Below are 20,201 nucleotides of genomic sequence, written 5' to 3'. Positions count from 1 at the left end.
GACCTGCTGGAGATCAAATAAAAACACTGCAAATGAACAAAATCTAAAATTAAAGGTATACAAAGATCAACTAGCACCTATAAAAAGAAAAGACTGGTGGATGTTCTTTTGCATTTGCCTCATCTGTAAAACATAGATGCCCATTGAGTTCTATCATGAACCGCTTTATTTTGGTATGAGCTATCCCTCACTTTGCTGGACCCGACCCCAGGTGTAAAGGGTAGACTCAGGAAAACATAAAACCATTTTTTTTACGATAGTGGTATCAAGTTGATACCACCATCATAAAGAAAGAAGTTAAACTTTGATACAATTATCATAAAGAAAAATAATAGTTTTATGTTTTCTTTAGTCAAGTTTTAACTTGATATGCAGGAGACCTTTTATGGACTAACATGGTTTTAATAAAGACAAATACTGACATAAAATGGCTGAACCATAGATTGAGGCAAGTGCATGAGAACAATACAGAATAAATGATACCATCTGCACTAAAATTCCTTTTTATTTAAAGACATGAAAACTAGGCAAAAGAGTCAGTATTAAGAAATTGGCACCTCTTCACACTTGTATCGTAATTTCACATTCAAAGATGAAAGGCTCACATGCTATTGAGCCAGCTTAGACAGACAGTGGAGCCAAATTTGAGAATATAAACAAATCATCTTTCAAGCGAGTTTTGAGAAGATTTGTAGCTCAGGTTAAAGTTCTGGATGTAGGTTTGCTCACTGAGCTGGAAGGTTCATTTTCAGACATTTCATCACCATACTAGGTAACATCTTCAGTGAGCCTCCAAATGAAGCACTGATGGTGTAGCCTGTTTTCCATTTATGTTCGAGTTTCCTTGGGTTGGTGATGTCATTTTCTGTGGTGACATCATTTCCTATGGTGATGTCATTTCCTCTTCTTTATCTCAGGGGGTGGTAAATTGGATCCAAGTCAATGTGTTTATTGATAGAGTTCCAGTTGAAATGCCATGCTTCTAGGAATTCTTGTGCGGGTCTCTGTTTGGTTCGTGCTAAGATGGATGTGTTGTCCCAGTCAAAGTGGCGTCCTTCCTCATCCGCATGTAGGGGTACTAGTGAGAGTGGGGCATGTCGTTTTCTGGCTAGTTGATGTTCATGTATCCTGGTGGCTAGTTTTCTACGTGTTTGTCCAATGTAGTGTAGAGAAATCATCTTTCTCTCCTCTCTCTTACTCATACCCTCCTTCACTCTCTCCCTTTTTCCCTCTCACCTTGAAGGATAACATCTCATGGAAATGCAACCGGGGAAACCATCAATCACCAAGAACTTAAATATCTACAAACTCTGCCACCACTGCAGATACCAATTAAATAACTTGTTCACAGGTTGGAAAATCTAATGTCTGAAGGACACTTAAGAAATTATATGCTGTGTCGTCTTTATTATTCCTGTCTGAATAGGATACTTTTTTTCTTGAAACTTATTGCTTAAGTTTCTGTATGATGTCACGTTTTTCTCTTTTTTTGGCGTGAGTAGGTAATAAAAGTTGTCTTCCAATCAAAACGTTTTTAATTGGTTTCTTAATTTTGATGAGCACTATATTTTAATTGAAGTGTCATAGCTGAGTGCTAAAATGAAATAAAATATTTGTTTTGACTGAGTCTCTGAGAGGGGTTTTAAAAGAGGGGAGCCAAACCACCCTTTCTAACCTGGTCATACCAAGTTAGTACATGGACTTTAGTTAGAAAGCTGTTTATCTCAACTCCAAATGTTTTTTTGTCACTTTGTAATAAAGTAAAATCATATCAATGTTGGTTGAACCATACTTGGAATGCTGAATTCTGTGCAGATTTCTGTTATGAGGATGATCTCCAGGCACTGAACTTTGTGAGGAAAATAATTCATTGATGATACCAGAATGTGAATTTGTATCCACCAGGGGAAAAAAAAATAAACAGACTGGGGTCTGTCTGCTTCTGAAAAGTTATCATGTAGTGGAGGCCTTTTAAAGATATTTGATAGAGTAGATAGCCAATGTTTCTATTTGTGTAGAACAACAGAATTAGAGACCTCCAGTATCCGATAGTCTTGAAGAAATCAAATCAGGCATTCAAAAGAAACATCGTTACCCAGAAAGTGGTGAGAATGTGAAACTGAACACCACAGAGAGCGGTTAAGGTGAACAGAATGGATATATTTAAGGGCAATACTGGAGAAGTATGTAAGGGAGAAGGGACAAGATTGTTATAAGAGGACACTTAGATGCCAAAGAAATGGAAAGAGACTCCAGTTGAGCACAAGTGCCATTCTAACTGGCTTGACTGAATAACCTGTCTCTGTGTAATGTATTCAACATAATTCACTGAAATTTATATCCAATAAGTGCTGTAATCCAAATGCTGATCCTGGGGTTCATTCGTGTATATTACACTCCAGTTATCAATGCTGCTATTCCTCTTAATTGAAAATTTACTGTAATTGTGTTACGGGACAGTTTACTGACACACTTGCAAAATACCCTGTTTGCTGAATTGCAAATAGATCTAATGATATATTTCTTTCGAATAGTGTAAGGTTGTGCAACGATTTGATTGAGAAATAAACATAAATGGAAATTAAAATATCCTCATGAACAATGTAATGGTGTATCAATTGTGTTCTCCACGAACTATTTGTAGATTAGTTTTCCCAATTCTCATGTCAATGGATCTGAGTTCATCTTTCTTGTAGTGAAATGTAGATTGCAACCAGTAAAGATGGACAACAGCACCTCCTCATGATAATTCTCAACACCTATGCCCCACAAGGATGCGTGCTGAGTTCCCTGCTATGCTCCCTGTACATTTGTGGACAAATTTTAGCCAAACTCCATCTACAAGTTGTCTGACAAGACCAATATTGTCGGCCAAATATCAAATAATGATGAAACAGAACACAGGAAAGAGATAGAATGTTTGATGTTGTGGTGCAAAAATAACAATCTCTCCCTCAATGTCAACAAAACTAAAGAGCTGATCACCAACTTCAGGAGGAAGAGAAGTGAAAGTGCCCCTATCTACACCAATGGAGCTGAGGTGGAGAGGGTCAAGACAGTCAGGTTCCTCTGAGTGACAATAACCAACAATCTGTCCTGGGCCACCCACGTAAATGTGACTGTCAGGAAGGCATGACACTGCCTCTGCTTCCTCAGGAGGCTGAAGAAATTCAGCATGTCCTTAAGGACCCTCACCAACCTTGACAGATGTACCATAAAAAGCATTCTATCTGAATGTGTCAAGGTTTGGTATGGCAACTGCTCCTCCCAAGACTGTACAAATTTACAGAAAGTTGTGAACACAGCCCAGACCATCATACATGTCAACCTTCCATTCATTGACTCCATCTACATTACTCATTGCTATGGAAAGGCAGTGAACAGCATCAGAGACCCCTCTCACCCCAGTTATAATCTCTTCCAATATCTTCCATCAGGTAGAAGATACTGAAGCTTAAACACATACCAACAAGTTTAAGAACAGTTTCTCCTTTGCTGTTATTAATCTGCTGAATGGACCCTCTCAAATTTCAAATCTAATGTTGATATTGCTTTAGTCCACCTCCTGTGCACCCATAACTTTGTATGCATTGCTGTATTCAATCACCCTATGATCATTTGTTCTTGTATGTTATATTCTTCCATCCTACATTCAAAACAACATTTTTCCCTATACTTAAGTACATGTAACAACAATAAATCAAATTAAATCTTGACAATGAAAGGGAGAACAACCTATGTATTTTTGTAATTCAGCTCAGTTAGAATGCTGGCTACAGAAGCAGAGACAGAAAACAGACATGCATTTGTAGGGGGATGGAAATAGGAGTGTGTTCCTTACATAAACATCAGCTCATCCAAACTCCTCCTGCTCGTATCCAATCCTGCCGCTCGTATGCTATCCTGCAACAAGTCCTGCTCTCCCATCATTTCTGTTCTCCTGACTTTTGGTACTTGGTTCCCCAATCCCTTGTATGTTAAATTCTGACTTCTTTTATTTAAATCCTTTAAAGGACATCTATAACTAACTTGAGCATGATAAACCTTTCCCTTGAACTCTGTACTTTAATTATGAGGTTTTGTACGACACCCAATCCCTGCACCCCCACGACTGATTGATTGTCATGCTCAGTTACATCCTGTCCCTAAATCCCACTTCATTTTCTCTCCTTGTTACAAATGCACATGTTTAACCAAGTTTTGTTCATCCCATCCTAAGTCCCCATTTATTTTGGCATTGATTTATTCCTATTTCCTTTTACATCATCGTGAGATATTTATTTAAACTGCTGTATAAAATATAAGGTATTGTGATTAGTCTTGACTACTAAGGCTGAATCTTAAAACAAGATATCCTATAGAGGTTTCAACAACAATGCAATACCATTCTTTTGATACTTTGTATCTTATTTATCAGAAATTGCCATTTAATAAGCAGAAGAATAATCATTACTTTGGTTTATTTTTAACTTCTTACACTGGAGAGTTTGCCGTTATTGACACACATTGATACAGCAGTTTACTTTAAAATTAGCTTCTAAATGTAGAACATCCATCTCATAGCTTCAGCAAGGAATAGAAAGGCCTTTGGATCAAAAAAGCTAGTCAATACTGATCGGATTGAATAGGAATTTCTTGCAGTTTGTAAAAGTAACTAGACCATCCATCTGGAAAGAAATTCAAGGTCAAAAACATAATGTTGTCTCTTAGATTTCAGTAAAAACGATAAGAGACTGACAGTGTCAGTAGTTAGTTAATGTTTGCTCACCAAGCGTGAAATGAAACTTGGAAGTGTTACTTGGTTTTACTTATAGATTTATAGCAATTATTTAAACACTGAAAAGGATGGATTGTCTCTGTTCAAATAAAGCATTTTGAAATTTATATTTCATTAAAATCTTCACGCCTTCCTAAGAAGTGTAATACAGACTTTGGCTGACTGGTTATTTTTGAAGTTTACATGTGAAATTCTTTGTAAATTTTTATTTTATTAATCTGTGAGATTTTGGGCCCCGTTGGCAAGGCTGGCATTGCTATTTGCTCTCAAAGATGGTGGCAAGCTGCAGGGTCAGAGTCTGAAATTTACATCCTTGGTGCTGTTCTTGGTACAGGCTGTAAACCTGAGCACAATGTCCCCCTGAAGCCTAGGGCCCAGGTTATTGGACCCTGATGTACCTCCATATCCCAGGTCCTAGAGAGCTACCTTCTTGTAAGGTGAGGGGGAAAGATATAAAAGGGGCAACTTTTTCACACAGGATGCTGCATCCATGGAATGAGCTGCTCGAGGAAATGGTGGAGGCTAGTACAATTACAACATTTAAAAGACATCTGGATTGATAATGAATAGAAAAGGTTGAGGATTACTGGCCAAATGCTGCAAAAAGCCCTCGGTTAATTTAGGATATCTGGTTGGAATGGACAAGTGGACAGAAGGATCTGATTTCTTGCTGTACAACTCAGATTCTATGAGCTCTGTCTATACCATGTTGCCAATATGTTTATACAGTTGTGTTTTGTAGCTTCATCAGGTTGGCATCACATTTTTGAGATTAGATGTTTGGTGCTTCTCCTGATTGCTCTCCTCCTCCTGTCCTCATTGAGCAAAGGTCGACATCCTGGTCTAGTGAAAATGGTAGAGGAATAACCCCGGCCATGAAGTTACAGATTCTGGTTGAAGTCAATTCTGCTGCTGCTGATGCCCTCCCCCATTCTGACAGTCCTGTTGTAAGCTGTAGGTCTGAACTGAACCTATCTCATTTATCATAGTCACAGTGCTGCACAGCATGTCAAATGGATGCATTTCTGATGGTAGATTGGTGACGACACATCCAGTTGATCCATTGGTTCTCTCGCCATCTGCTGCAGACTTACACTGGCAGATATTTCAGGACTCAGCCAGCTCAGTCAGCCATAACCATCAAACGGTTCTTAGTTGTGGATTCATTCTGAGTCCTTGTTGCTTTCTTCTTCTTCCAGATGGTATCCAACATGAGAAGTCGTAGTAGGAGTTGGTCATGCAGCCCGTCAAGCCTTCTCCATTATTTAATGTGAGAAATGTTGTTCAATTTACCTTCACTTTCCTGCCTGTATCTTGAGGCCTGGAAAGATCAAAGATCTTACTTTCCCATCTTGAATCCGCATGTTGAACGTACTGCTAGAATCTTCTGGAGTAGAAATTCCCAAGATGGACAACCATTTGAGGAAAGAAAATTCACATCATCTCAGTTCAACATGGGTATCCTTTCAGATATTTTCTAATCAATGTCGGCTTCCTGGGTCAAAGGTAAATAAACTGCCACTGTGTCATAAGAGCCCCAGTGAGTGGCATTTAACCTGAGACAGTAGCACTTTGTCTACAACCAGGGAAGTAACCTCTTGGTAGCTACAATGTCCATTCCTTCAGAACCTTGACTGTTTCAGTGAGATTCTCTCATTATTTTAAACTCCAGAGGACATGGAGTACATGCCTCATCAGCAAAGGAAAGGTAGTAAATGTTAATCAGCAAGGGGTTTCCCATGGTCATATTTGACTGATGCCATGAACCTTCGACTATGCCTCCAGACTTTATGAAGATTTAGTTACTGTGAAATCTGAGTCCTAGAGTATTATAGTACAGAAACGTGTCCTTTTACCCATCACATTCACACTGGTCATCAAGCACCGATCTACCATACTCCCAATTCTCAGCACATGACCCATAGTCTTGTACACTGTCATTTCAAGTATTCATCTAAATGCTTCTTAAACATTGTAATGGCTTCTGCCTCTGACATTGTTTCAGGCAGTGAATTTGAGATACCCATTACCTTGTGGGTGAAAGAATCACTGCTTTAATCTCCTTTAAGACTATTGCATCTTAGCGTAAATCACAGCACCCTGAGTTTGACCACTATACTAAGGGAATTTGGAATAGAATTAGTATCATGTGGACCAACATGGGTCAAATAAGGAGAGTCAACATGAATTTCTCGGTAAAATAGTGTTTAACTAAATTGCTGGAGTTTCTTGAATGGTTAAGAGAGGCTGATGGGGACAATGCTGTTGATATGGCATACGTGGATTGCCAAAAGACATTGACACAGTACCACAGAACATACTGGAAAGCAAAATTATAACACTTAGAATAAAAAACAGTAGAAGCATAGATACAAAATTAGATGCTTGATAGAATACAGAGTAATCATTAATGGATGTCTGGCTGGATCAAGGTATGCACTGGCGTTCCCCAAAACTTGGTATTGGGACCCTTGGTTTTCCTGATATTAATCATCTAGATCTTGCAGGTGACTATTTTAAAGTTTGAAAATGATACAAACCTTGGAAGCATTGTAAACTATGAGTTCATTGACAAGTTAGTGGAGTGGTTGAATAGGTGTCCCATGAAGTTCAATGTAGAGCAGTGTGATGTGTTACATTTTGATAGAAAGAACAGAGAAAAATAACATAACTAAAGGATTTCTTTAAAAGGATGTGCAGGAATAGAGTGACCTGGGTGTATATGTGCATAAACTATTAAGATGGCAGACAGATGGAGAGAGCAGTTAATAAAATATTTATTGATGGCAAGGAAGTTATGCTGAATTTGTATATGACTCAAGTTCGATATCAACTGGCGTATTATATAGTTTTGGGAGGTCCATTTTAAGAAAAATATGAACACGATGGAGAGTGTCAAAGAGGTTTACAAAAACAGCTCCAGGAATGAGAAACTTCAATTTATGAAGATAGATTGAAAAGTTGGGACTGCTTTCTTTGGAGAAGAGAAGATTCAGAGGAGATTTTATAGAATTTTACAAAATCATGAGAAGTCTGGATAAAGTAGACAGGAAGAAACTGTTCCCACTCATTTAAAGATGAAGTACAAGAAGGCAAGTATTCAAAGTACTTTGTGAAAGAAGTATAAGTGATGACTTTTCTACATTCTTGAGTAGTTAGGATCTGCAATGCACTACCTGAAAAGGGGTGGGGAGAATAGGTTTAATTAAAATATGCAAATGGGCTTATGGTAATTGTTTCTTTTCAAATAATGTGCAAGTTTAAAGGGAAAAGAGAGGAGAATAACACCAAGCCATAATGTTCATTCAGAGAGCTGGTGCAGACATGATGGGACAAATGGTCTTTTTGTGCACTGAAACAATTTTGTGACATTACAGCATCATGTCTGAATGTTGTGCTATGTCGATGCAACTAATTCATTCAATTTTAACCTTTTTTTTCCTCTCACAGTTTGGTATGGGACATTTCAAAGGACACTCGGAGTTGCTTAGGTTAGGCAGGGTGAGATCAGACGATCTCCTTCAAGAACGGATATTACCAGGATGGTTTCCTACTGGAATCATGTAGTCACCATTATGCTGACTTTTCATTCTAATTCATTTAATGAATGGGATATAAACTTTCCAACTACTAGGATGGCATATGAACTTGTGTTCTGAGGACGACACCAACGTTGGTGGTATAATGGACAGGTTATCTAAGATTACAAGGGGATCTTCATCAATTGGGCCAATGAGTGGGAGACAGACTTTAATATGGGATGATGTGAGGTGTTGTATTTTGTTAAGACAAACAAGGGCAGGACTTACACAGTTAATGGTTGGGCCCTGGGGAATGTTGCCAAACAGAGACCTAGGGGTTCAGGTATGTAGTTCCCTGAAAGTTGTGTCACAGATAGACATGCATTTGACACACTTGCCTTCATTCCTCAGACCATTGAGTATAACAATTGGGACATTACATTGCAATTGTACATGATGTTGGAGACATGAATAGGAAAGGCTGAGAGGGAGACTGGCCAAACTGAGGCAAATGGGACTAGTTCAGTTTGGGAAACTTGCTTGGCCTGGAAGAGTTGGACTGAAAAGTCTGTTCCTATGATGTGTGACTCCACAGCAATCAGAACACGTCTCTGAATATTCGACCAATAACATAGCTGTGTTAGGATACTTGGCAGGGAGAAAATTCAGAGGGCTTATGCTCGAAACGTCGAATTCTCTATTCCTGAGATGCTGCCTGGCCTGCTGTGCTTTAACCAGCAACACATTTGCAGCAGAAAATTCAATATGTTTATTGTTTGTTTAAATCGGTTTTCAGTTGTACACAAAATGTTCCTAATGACTTTAGGGAGTCTATCCAAACTAGCATTCACATTTCTATTTAAATGTAATTTTAAAATAATTTCATAATGTCTCCTGATTCCCTATTGTCTCATTGTTTTTTTTAAAAAAAGGCAAAGGATAGCTGCAGTTATATATAAAAAAAGTCTACTTGATCCTCAGGATGACTTCAAAGCACATTTCATTTGAAGATGAAATGACTTGCTGGTAGACTTGGATCACAGCACAGCAGAATACCCTACTCAGCAATCCTCATTGAGAAATGGTTTGATTAACTGCAATCGGAAACCTCCGGATGCTGACAGTCGCTGGTTCAGTCACAGAAGTCCGGGTCCGTAAAACAAAAGAGTGCACTCAATCACTGTTTGATGATTCTACGCAAACAGTGCCTTACTGACTGACAAAGGAATGTAATTTATTTTGCATTCCTTTTCGATTCCTGGCTTATCTATGCATATGTAATTAACGTGTTATCCTGAAGCATTTTTATTTTTAAAGTAAAAACAGCATTTAACTACTGTCTAGAATGATTATGAACACCTCCTCCCCAAAAAAAATCGTTCAGGCTCCTGAGAATTCAAACAGTAAGAATCTATTGTCCTTGACTGTGTGCCTCTGTTTGTTGCTTGGAAACTCGGTTGGAAGATCAAACACTCAAGTATCCTGAACCTTCTTAATTGTCTTGCCTCTGTTGATGAACGTTGTGGCTTCATGGTAATACCTTGAACATTGCAAACAAATCGCAATTTGAACACACGTCCAGTGGGCTAAGCTGTCAATTTAAACAGCTGCTGAGCCTCCTCCTTACCGCTCTAATTAACACATAGACACTTGGCTGCGAGTGTGCTGAGTGGATTGAACCATTTAGCTCGCCGTGTGTGTGTGTGTGTTCTTCTGTTGTAAAATTGAAAGCCTCTGGCAGATGAAGTCTACTGCTACTCAGCATCTCGTAATGCAGTTCACTGTGTGCGCTAAGTGGAAGGACTTAATTATCAACTTGTGTAACGTTTGATTTGTCTTTTTTTTTATTTTGGTGCAGTCGGTGGAAATGAATGCACGCCCACCCCCTTAGTGATGAAATAAGTAGGAGAGGCATTGGATAGAGCAATCCAAGCATTGGGATTCCTTGTCTTCACCGTAATAGTTCTTTTGAACTTTGTTCTTCCCGTTAAGGCAATGTCAGATTGTTTCTCCATTCCGTTTACTGGTCTAAGTTTGATAGCTTCCATCTTCAAATTCCCCCCTTGGCCCTAACTGACAGGTATTAACAGCTTTGTTTCAAACTGCTCAGAGTACTGTAGTTGAAAAAGGCTGTAGTGTGCAGCCACCTTCCGTTTATTTCATGTTGCCCACAGTTCCTGCTCTGTCAGTTTTGTGTTGAGTGGTGGTGTTGCTGCTGCTGCTAAACGCCTCGACAGTGAACAGGTTGACAAGGTACAAGTATAAGCATGGACCGATTTTTGTACCTTATGAAACAAATGAGAAGGTCGAGGAGAAGGAAAAGCAAGAAGTATAGACCAGAGGAGGATTACCATGAGGGATATGAAGATGTGTATTATTATGCCTCAGAACAACTGCGTAGTAAGTGTGAACTTCATTTTTTTTCAGCGAGACTTGTGGAATTCAGCTTCACCGTTGTTACCATGCAAATGACCATTATAATGAGATGTGAGGAAGCAAATGGTTATTTATTATTCTGTTGTCAAAACTATTTGATATCACTTGCCCTGTATGCTGTCAAGGTCTCTGCTCAGAATACAGCATATCCCTTGGGGTTGTGTTGACCTGTACTGTTGTGTAGCACATACCTTTGTAACAATTTGTGGTTTCCAATTCCACGCGTACATCACCCAGGGATTACTCCTGTGTTGATGGGTTTTCAACTGACAGGTGGTTTCAGGTGTGCATGGCTTTGAATAATTTGTAGAAGTAAATGAGCAAGAATGTCCGTTCGCACTGAAAGCTGGGAATGAATAATTAAGCAGTCCATTTCTGCAGGGATCAATCTTGTTGCCTTCAGCACTCAAGAGTCCTCTATTGAGTTTGATCTTTGACTCCTGTCAGCAGACAAATGCCTGAGGTAACCACTAAAACGAAGTTACATTTGAGGATTTTACACAATTCTTCGCTGCATGCAGAGTTGACTTCTGTGCATAATCTATTTGGTTAATGCAAAAGCTTTTATTTATCTAGAATCATAGAGATGGACAGCACGGAAACAGACCCTTTGGTCCAACTCGTCCATGCCGACCAGATATCCTAAATTAAACCAATCCCATTTGCCAGCACTTGGCCCATATCCCTCTAAACCTTTCTTATTCATATACAAATTCAGATGCCTTTTAAATGTTGTAATTGTACCAGCCTCCACCACTTCCTCTGGCAGCTCATTCCATACACGCACCATCCTCTGTGTGGAAAAAGTTGCCCCTTTGATCCCTTTTTAAATCTTTCCACTTTCACCCTAAACCTGTGCCCTGTAGTTCTGGACTCCCCTATCCCAGGGAAAAGACCTTGTCTATTTACCCTATTCATGCTTCTCATTATTTTATAAACCTGTATAAAGTCAACCCTCAGCCTTCACTCCTGGGAAAACCGTCTTAGCCTATTCAGTCTCTCCCGATAACTCAAGCGCTCCAACACTGGTAACATTCTTGTAAATCCTTTTTGAGCCCTTTCAAGTTTTACAACATCTGCACTGCTACTTGTTAAACTTTGTTTAAATGACCTTCATGTTGTCTTGTTTGTTTCTAATATTTCCCCAATCGCTTCTGAAGATGATCATTCGTGTTGAGATGTAATTCTGCAGCTGCACTCCCAGATCTTTTGAAGCCAGCCACTCTCCATGGATGAATCATGCTAAATAATGTTGTTAGGCTATTTGACCATTTGGAGGTATTGCCAGATCTCATTTTACTTGACTCGAGCATCCACCCAGACATTCCTAAGCAGGAATAAATGGCTACTGCTCAGGGCTAGGACCCCTGAGATGTTTTGTGCCTCCTCTTTAAATCAGGAGCATTAACTGAAGCTTAGGCATTATCATGAATTGACCTAAATGAAAGCCTGCTGAAGGTTAAGCTTGGGACATTTCTGGTTTGTGTAGAGCTATGTCATTTATCAAGTGATTAGTCGGGGAGGTACCCTGTGACTTCCTGTGACATCTGTCTTGTGTATGGATTCTGTGCACTATACATCCAAGCAACCGGTTACAATACAAGCTTACAGTTAGCCATGTATTACAATTTGATTACAGGTTCAACCTAATGATAGAAGGAATTTAATCTTTGAAGTATACCTTTTTGCCTTGTTCACATTTCTATTTTAAAAGTTGAACTTTATCGTTCTGCACATTGTCCTTTCAATGAATTGAGTATAGTTATTTAATTTTAATTTGGTAACTAATGGGTATAATCTGGGCAAAAATTATCTATTTGCATGAAATTACTTAAGTATGACCAGCTCTTGATAATATTTTTCATTTTACAGTGAAATTGATAACCTTCCTCCAAGTGTCACATAGAACTGGAGTAAAACATTATTGATTAACATAGAAACTCAGTATAGCATTTTCACATGCGGTATAAATTATTTTAATCCTTTTTCTTCAAGTTAACTTGCTTTGTTTGACATTCATTAGTAAAGCCTTAGTTGGGTCAGGGCATCTGATATATCAATGAGGATTGTTTGTGTTAATCTTGATGAACAAAATAGGGACAGTGATGCTTCTGTCCATTAGTTTATTTCTGTCTGGGTTTCACAAAATGTGGTGAGATGTATGAGAAATTTAAAATTGGACTTTGAATTTTTAACCTTTAGTTCAATACTCTCATTTTTGTACTCTTTCTTCAACTCCACAATCTCTCTCAGTGCAACTTTTAAGTATTTATTGTGTTGTTTACAGACCTCTATAGTGTGATGACACATTGTGCTACCCCTCAAAGCATGTCGTTGCATTGTTGAGTCAGGCATCATCTTAATGGAGATGACATCTAACAGATCTGTTGTACGTACTTATTGATCAAGACATTTATTCATGCACTTATGAAAGGAGTGCTTTTGAAATGGTTCAGTGTGCTTTAGGTCAATGCGTTCTTAAAATAGTAATGTGTTCCAGGATTGCTTCTGAATTTGAATTGGGTCACTTTGGTTGAATTCCCATAAACTAAAATAAAATATAAATATAAATGCCTAATGGATAAATTTATTGCCATGTAATATCTTGTGCTGTATTACAATACTGCCTTTTAAAATTTCATGTTTAAAAATGTTTTAAAAATCTTTCTTTGAGTTGTGGCTGTCAGCGACGATATTAACATTTTGGTATTCATTCCAGTTTCCATGAGAAGGTATGATACTGGACCCTTCAGAGAACATTTGAGTTAGTTTATAGTTTTAGGGTCAGACAAAGGTCCTTCCTTTTTTTAAAAAAGCACAAAGTTGTTGGGCTTTTGTGAACATGAAACAGGAGCAATAATAGACCATCTGGACCATTGAGCTTGCTCTGCCATTCCAGTATGAACATGGTTGATCTTGGGCTGCAACACCCACTCCCCCCCATCTCCTCCATATTCCTTGATTCTCTAGGAGACATGAAATCTCCAGGAGACAATTCAACATTATGAATCCAAACTTTTGATTCAAATGCCTTGATATATTTAACATTTGCATTGGTGAGGCCACACCTGGAATACTAAATCTGAAACAAAACAGAAGTTGCTAGAAACCTCAGCAGGTCTGGCAGCATCTGTGAAGAGAAATCAGTCTGGTGACCCTTTTCTCATAGTGTGCAGTTTTGGTCTCCTTATTTGAGGAAAGATGCTCTTGTGATAGAGGGAGTGCACTGAAGGTTTACCAAGTTGATTCCTGGGATGACAGGATTGACCTATGAGGAGACAAGACGTAGGCTATGCTATAGAAACCTATAAAATTCTAACAGGACTGAACAGGTTAAATGCAGGAAAGATGTACCTGATGGCATTATCATTTAAGGATAAGAGGTAAATCTTTCAGGACTGAGATGAGGTTAAACCACTTCACCCAGAGAGTGGTGAGCCTGTGGAATTCACAACCACAAAGTGATTGAAGCTAAAACCTTCTGTTTTCAAAAAGGAGGTAACTATAGCTGTTGCCGCTAAATTTATCCAGGGATCTGAGGGGAATGGCAGGATTATGGCATTCACTGATTAGCCATAATCATACTAACAGTGGAGCAGGCTTGAAGGGTTGAATGGCCTCCTACTCCTTTTTTTTAATAATTTGGTTTGGAATTATAATTTCAAATATTTGTTACACACCATTTTTTTTGTTACATTACCTATTGTGTCTCCCTGAAGCCAAGTCATTGACTGCTGTTATTTCCTTGTACCACATCATTTCTATATAAACATCAAATTGAATGACATGAAATGATGCCAGAAGACTCTCAGTATTCACTGTGATTACCTTTTTCTTGAAAAGGTACATCTCTTTCTAAATTCCAAAATTCCCTGGTTTTCTGCTGCTGGATTAATGTGTGGTGTGCCCTTGAGTACAGTCATTCGCATCAATTACTTGCCTCTCACCTGCATGCACTGATAAGCCACCATTAAGAAATGGTTAAACAACCTATTTTGTACAGTATCGACATTATCAGCTTTATAGGGCAATCCTTCAGGTACAAATGACACTTCCAATAACTTAACCTTTGCCATGGTACACAGTGCCAATTGAATGAATGTCCTGTCTCCAGCATGGTTCTGCCTACAATTGTATCTGTAGCATGTTTTTCTGGCCAGTGTTAGTTGTTGTACTCTTACTTCTGAGAAGAATTGAATTACTCCAGAAGAATGAACTTTTTGTATTTCCTGCATGGTTCCTCACAACAGTTTGCCTTTAGAAACATTAGACCTGAAGGTAACTGCAAGTAAACATTATTCAGTGATAACATAATAAGCCTTTGCTTTACAATGCAGCCACCAGAGTTCCAGCTGTCTAGACATTAACATCAAAAAGCAGTGATCTTGTTTTTAAAATGCAATCTCTAATCTAAGGTTGTATCATGATAATTCAACTTCAAAGAGAGTCCGATGCCCCCGCCATATGCCTGCGAAGTCGAATTATCTTGAATGCACATTCTGTTCAGGAAAATGAAGTGATCCCTTGCAGATTTTCATAACTTTTCTATCACTGTATCTCATTCAAATTTGTGGGAACTGTAATGAAAAAGTGAACTTTAAAATCTGGGATTATCTTGGAAATCTTATCCGTATTCCTTCCTCAACCACTAGCATTGAATGCATTCATTAGTTGACCTCTTCATTTGTGGGCATGTCACTCTGAATAGAGCTGTCTTGTTAACTTCCATTATTTGTTACAATTTCAGAAAGTCTATTTACTGTGAGATATTGGGATGTCCTGAGAATGTTTTGTTAGAGATTTTTTAAAAACTGCATATGCTGAAATCCAAAATAGACAGGCTGGAAGAAAACAGCAAACCAGGCAGCATCAGGAGGTGGAGAAGTCAACGTTTCAGGTGTAACCCTTTTCCAGCCCTGAAGAAGGGTTATACCTGAAACATCAACTTCTCCACCTCCTGATGCTGCCTGGCTTGCTGTGTTCTTGCAGCCTCCGGCCTGTCTACTGAGAATATTTTATAGCATCTTGCTCTGTTTTGTCCAAAGATTCTGTAATTTCAATATCCCCCATGAGCATTAATCAAAATCTGTATTTTTGTTGCAGTGAAGAATATTACATTTTATAAGCATTGAATACAGGTGTTTAATTTTCAATTTTTTTAAGTTGTTAAATATTAAGTCTAATTCTAATTTGGATATGTGTTAAAGTTTATCAAACTTATTGGGTTGGATTATTAACTTGGATCATCTCGAATTGGCTGAGCAGTAACAAGTTGAAATCAGTTTTCAACACCAGCATGCCCAAAGGACCCTTCAATGGGCGGCTGAAGTGCCTGTCTGTTTCAGGAAATAGGCACCTTAATTTAGAAGTCTTGACTGCTAGCAGGACCCAGATAGCCACGTGAGGGCATGGTTTGCTGAAGTGAGTAAGTTTCAATAGGAGTCCAAACTTCATATTTCTTGGTTTTTTTGGTGTGGGGCAATCAGAAATTTGAAGAAAATAATTTGAGCTGTTTCTGTGCCAGATATCCCTCACTCCCTAATCTATTCTTTCTTCCATGATATTCCTGGAATTCCTTCCCAAATGGCATTTTGTTTGTCCCCACCAGGAGGACTCAATGGCTCAAAAATGCAGCTCACTGCCACCCTCTTCTTCAGGCAACTCAGGATGTGCAATAAGTGCTGGCCCAGCCAGTGATGCCTATATTCCATGAGTGAATTTAATAAAACATTATGGTAAAAGTATAGTGGAGATCTGAAATAAAAACAATGTTGGCTAAACTCAGCAAGTATGGAAACACCTGTGCAGAGAAGGAAAATCCACATTTCAAGTCTAATGCTACTTCATAATTGCAGGATGCTGTGGCGATGAAGGGAGCAGAACAAGGAATTTCTAGGGTTTCAAAGAATGGGGAGGTGTTCTTGTAGAAACCTGGAAAGATCTACTATGAATAGATGCAGGAAGGATGTTCCTAAAGACCAGGGATTCCAGGATCACAGTTTAAGTTTATGGGTAAGGGTATACCATTTAGGACTGATGAGAAACTTCTTAACCAGGAGATAGTGAGCCTGTGAAATTGCACTTTTTTTTCAGGCAAGTGTTAGGTATAGTTCTTGTGGCTAAGGAGATTAAAGCATTTAGGAAGAATGTGGGAATGATGTTGGATGATCAGGCAGGATCATATTGCATGGTGGTGAGGCTTGAAGGGCCAAATGGCCTACTCCTCTTAATTACTATGAATCGGGCGTGAAGATGGTTTTCTTGCTGTTCACAAAGTGAGAGGAGGGCCAAATGAAACAGATGCTGGGTGTGTCCAGAGCAAAGGCAAAAGTGTTGTACTGGAGGGAAAATGATGCAAACTAGATGATAATGGTAGGTGTGAGTAGCTAAAAATGGGTTGGATTTGCTGAAAGCAATCCATGCAAACAAAACACTTGAGATGGGGCTATCTATCATGGTGAGCGTTGTTGTTCTATATGTTGAGTCTCCAAAGCTGAAAAATGCCTAAGCAGAAAATGAAGTGTTTTTTCTTCAGTTAGTATTGGCTTTGCTGGAACACTGTAGCAGGCCTAGGTCAACAATGAGCTCAAGAATGTATTAAAATGGCAAGCTACTAGAAGGTCCGCCATTTTTACAGACAAAGCGAGGTATTCTACTTAAAGGTCAGCCAGTCAGCGTTTAGTTTCATTAATCTGGAGGAGACTACATTGTGAACATGGGAGCTAGGAAGTTGGGGAAATAAATAGTGATGAGTAGAAAAGAGTTCATATGACAAAAGAGGTGGTGCTGGAGCTCTTAAAATGCAAAATGGTAGATAAATCCTCAGGACCTGATCAGGTGTTTCCCAGAATATTGCGGGAAGCTCAGGAAGAGATAGCTTGGCCCCTTTTTTTTTGCTGAGATATTTGCATCATTGACGGCCATGAGTGAGGTGCCAGAAGACAGGAGGTTGGGTAGGGTGGTGCCATTGTTTAAGAAAGACTATAAGGAAAAGCCAAAGAAGTGTAGACTGGTGAGCCTAATGTCAGTGGTGGGCAAGTTGTTGGATAGGATTCTGAGGGACAGGATTTATATGCATTTGGAAAGGCAAGGACTGATTAGAGATACACAAAGCCAGGTTGACTATGGGACGTAGTGTCTCACTAATTTGATTGAGTTTTTTGAAAAAGAGGAATGATGACCGGGTGGAAGACATTTCTATATGGACTTCAGAAAAATGTTCAACAAGATTCCATATGGTAGGCTGGTTAGTAAGATTAGATGAAATGGGATCCTGAGGATGGCAGTCTATTGGATACAAAATTGGCATGAAGGTAGGAGACAGAGTAATACTCTCTTCTGTCTGATTGAACAGGTTGGAAGACACGGAAGCTTGAACACGTATCAACAGATTCAAGAATAGCTTCTTCCCTACTGTCATTAGCCTGCTGAATGTACCCCTCAAATTTCAGGTCTTTATGCCTTGCTCTGTTTAAACTAGATCTGTATGTTTTGTTATGATCTGCCTGTGCTGCTCACAAAAACAAAACCTTTCACTGTACTCCAGTAAATGTGTCAACCATAAATCAAATGAGTGTGTGATAGAGGGTTCCTTTTCAGTCTGGAGGTCTGTGAGCACTGGTTGCTGCAAGAATTGGTGCTGAGTCATTTATAAAATGATTTGGATGTGTCAATAAGAGGCATCCCTGTAAGCTTGCAAATAACACTAAAATTGGTGGTGTAGTGGACAGTGAAGAAGATTCTGAGTGCAACGGGACCTTGATCAGATGAGCCAATGAGCTGGCAGAGAGGGTGTAGTTTTAGATAAATGTGAGGTGTTGTATTGTAATAAGGCAAATTAGGACAGCACGTTAGACAGTTAATAGTAAAGCTCTGGGGAATGTTGCTGAACAAGACCAGGGGTGCAGGTGTACAGTTCCTTGAAAGTGAAGCTCTAGGTAAACAGGGTGGTGAAGAAGGCATTTGCCATGTTTGCCTTCTTTGTTCAGATCATTGAATATCAGAGTTGGAATGTTATGGTGTGATTGTACAAGACATAGATGAGACCGCTTTTAGAGATCTGCATGTAATTCTGATTGCCTTTCTATAGGAAGGATGATAATCTTGAGAGGGTGCTGAAAAGATTTCCAAGGATGTTGTGGCATTCACAAGGTGGTGTGTGTATGGAATGAGCTGCCAGAGGAATTGGTGGAGACGCATACAATTACAATTTGAAAGGCATCTGCATGGGTATAAGGAAAGGTTTGGAGGGATATGGGCCAAATGCTATCAAATGGGAGTAGGTCAGATTGGGATGTCTGGTTGGTGTAGCTAAATTGGACTGAAGGGTCTGTTTCTCCACTGTATAGCTCTATGAATTGCAAATATAGTAGACTAGAAGGAGCAAAAATTAAGAAAATATGAGGCAAAGCTTGTCAGGAAGTGGAGAAACAGCAACATCAGTTAATGATGTATATCCAAAAGGCTCAGGTCCATGATTGCTTCAGGTAATCTAGAAATTTCCTTATAATAATTCAGTGGAGCAATTTTTAAAATGAAACTTAAATTCATCAAACCAGATTTTAATCTTGATTTAGCTTTAAGAAGAATTAGAATGTTTTACCTTCTACTGAAGGCCACTGGTGGCTTTAATATTGGCCTCCATTTTCACCCTAGAAAATTTTGCTTATCCAGCCCGCACGTTGCAATCAAGCAGACGATACCAGTTGTGCTGTGATGATGATGATGTAAAGGACTTTAAAACCAAACTGATAATGACAAGCAAAGTGGCAAACCGAAATAGGGCCTCCAGCAAAAGCATGGATTATGAAGATAATTTCATGCTCAAAGTTATATCTTTTGTTAACTCATCAAGTAACTTCACTGCAGTGAGGATATTTGGTGCTGGTGAAAAACTGAGGGAATTGTAGAAGAAAGAATCTACCTTGAAGATGACACCCAAATCCAAATGCCCATTAAAATAGAGAGCAGCTGTGGCTTGGTCTAGAAGCATTTATTGAAACAGGTTCTGATAACTCATCAGAATGATTACATAGTCATCTAAAATGTGCAGTTTGTGCATGTGTACTTAAGTGGGCAAAATCAGACCCTCAGGTCCAACAAAGATTTCTGTGCAACCGTGAGTTCTTCTAGCCACTTTATGGAATGAACCAGTCTAGAGTTATGACAAAAGACCAAGATTGCACAGTGACTTTAAAGGATCTCTGCCAAAACTACCATTTCCCAATGCTTCTGGAAAAGGCAGCAGAAAAAAAGTGCAAATGCTGTATCTATGAAGGTAAATCAACAATATGAATGAACTAACCATGCATTTTGTGCACAATAGCCAAGCTCAGGAATTGAAAAGTTTGGATACGGTTTTAGTGAAATAGCTGGGTGTGATCCGGCATGATTCGTAGTGGTAATTGCCTGTGTGACGGGAACAAAATTGAAAGCCCGTGGTAATTTTCATAGAATCACAGTCTAGA

The 20,201-nt window shown here is 39.0% G+C and overlaps 1 protein-coding gene across 3 annotated transcripts in view; it reads left to right on the top strand.

The window, feature by feature from the left end:
* Positions 1-20,201, top strand: part of grip1 (glutamate receptor interacting protein 1) — a 465,375-nt gene that overhangs the window by 178,275 nt on the left and 266,899 nt on the right. For 2 of the 3 annotated variants that reach the window (XM_060839770.1, XM_060839775.1), the window contains exon 1: positions 10,218-10,698. The exons of the other annotated variant lie outside the window; for it this stretch is intronic. In XM_060839770.1, the coding sequence (XP_060695753.1) occupies positions 10,566-10,698 (133 nt within the window). In that variant the 5' untranslated portion in view covers positions 10,218-10,565. Of the gene's footprint in view, positions 1-10,217; positions 10,699-20,201 lie in introns of those variants that run through there. 3 annotated transcript variants of the gene reach the window in all.

Source organism: Hemiscyllium ocellatum, chromosome 19, assembly GCF_020745735.1.
Source record: "Hemiscyllium ocellatum isolate sHemOce1 chromosome 19, sHemOce1.pat.X.cur, whole genome shotgun sequence".
Taxonomy (NCBI): Eukaryota; Metazoa; Chordata; class Chondrichthyes; order Orectolobiformes; family Hemiscylliidae; genus Hemiscyllium; species Hemiscyllium ocellatum.
The sequence above is the reverse complement of the archived record's forward strand: the minus strand, read 5'-3'. Positions and strand labels throughout refer to the sequence as shown.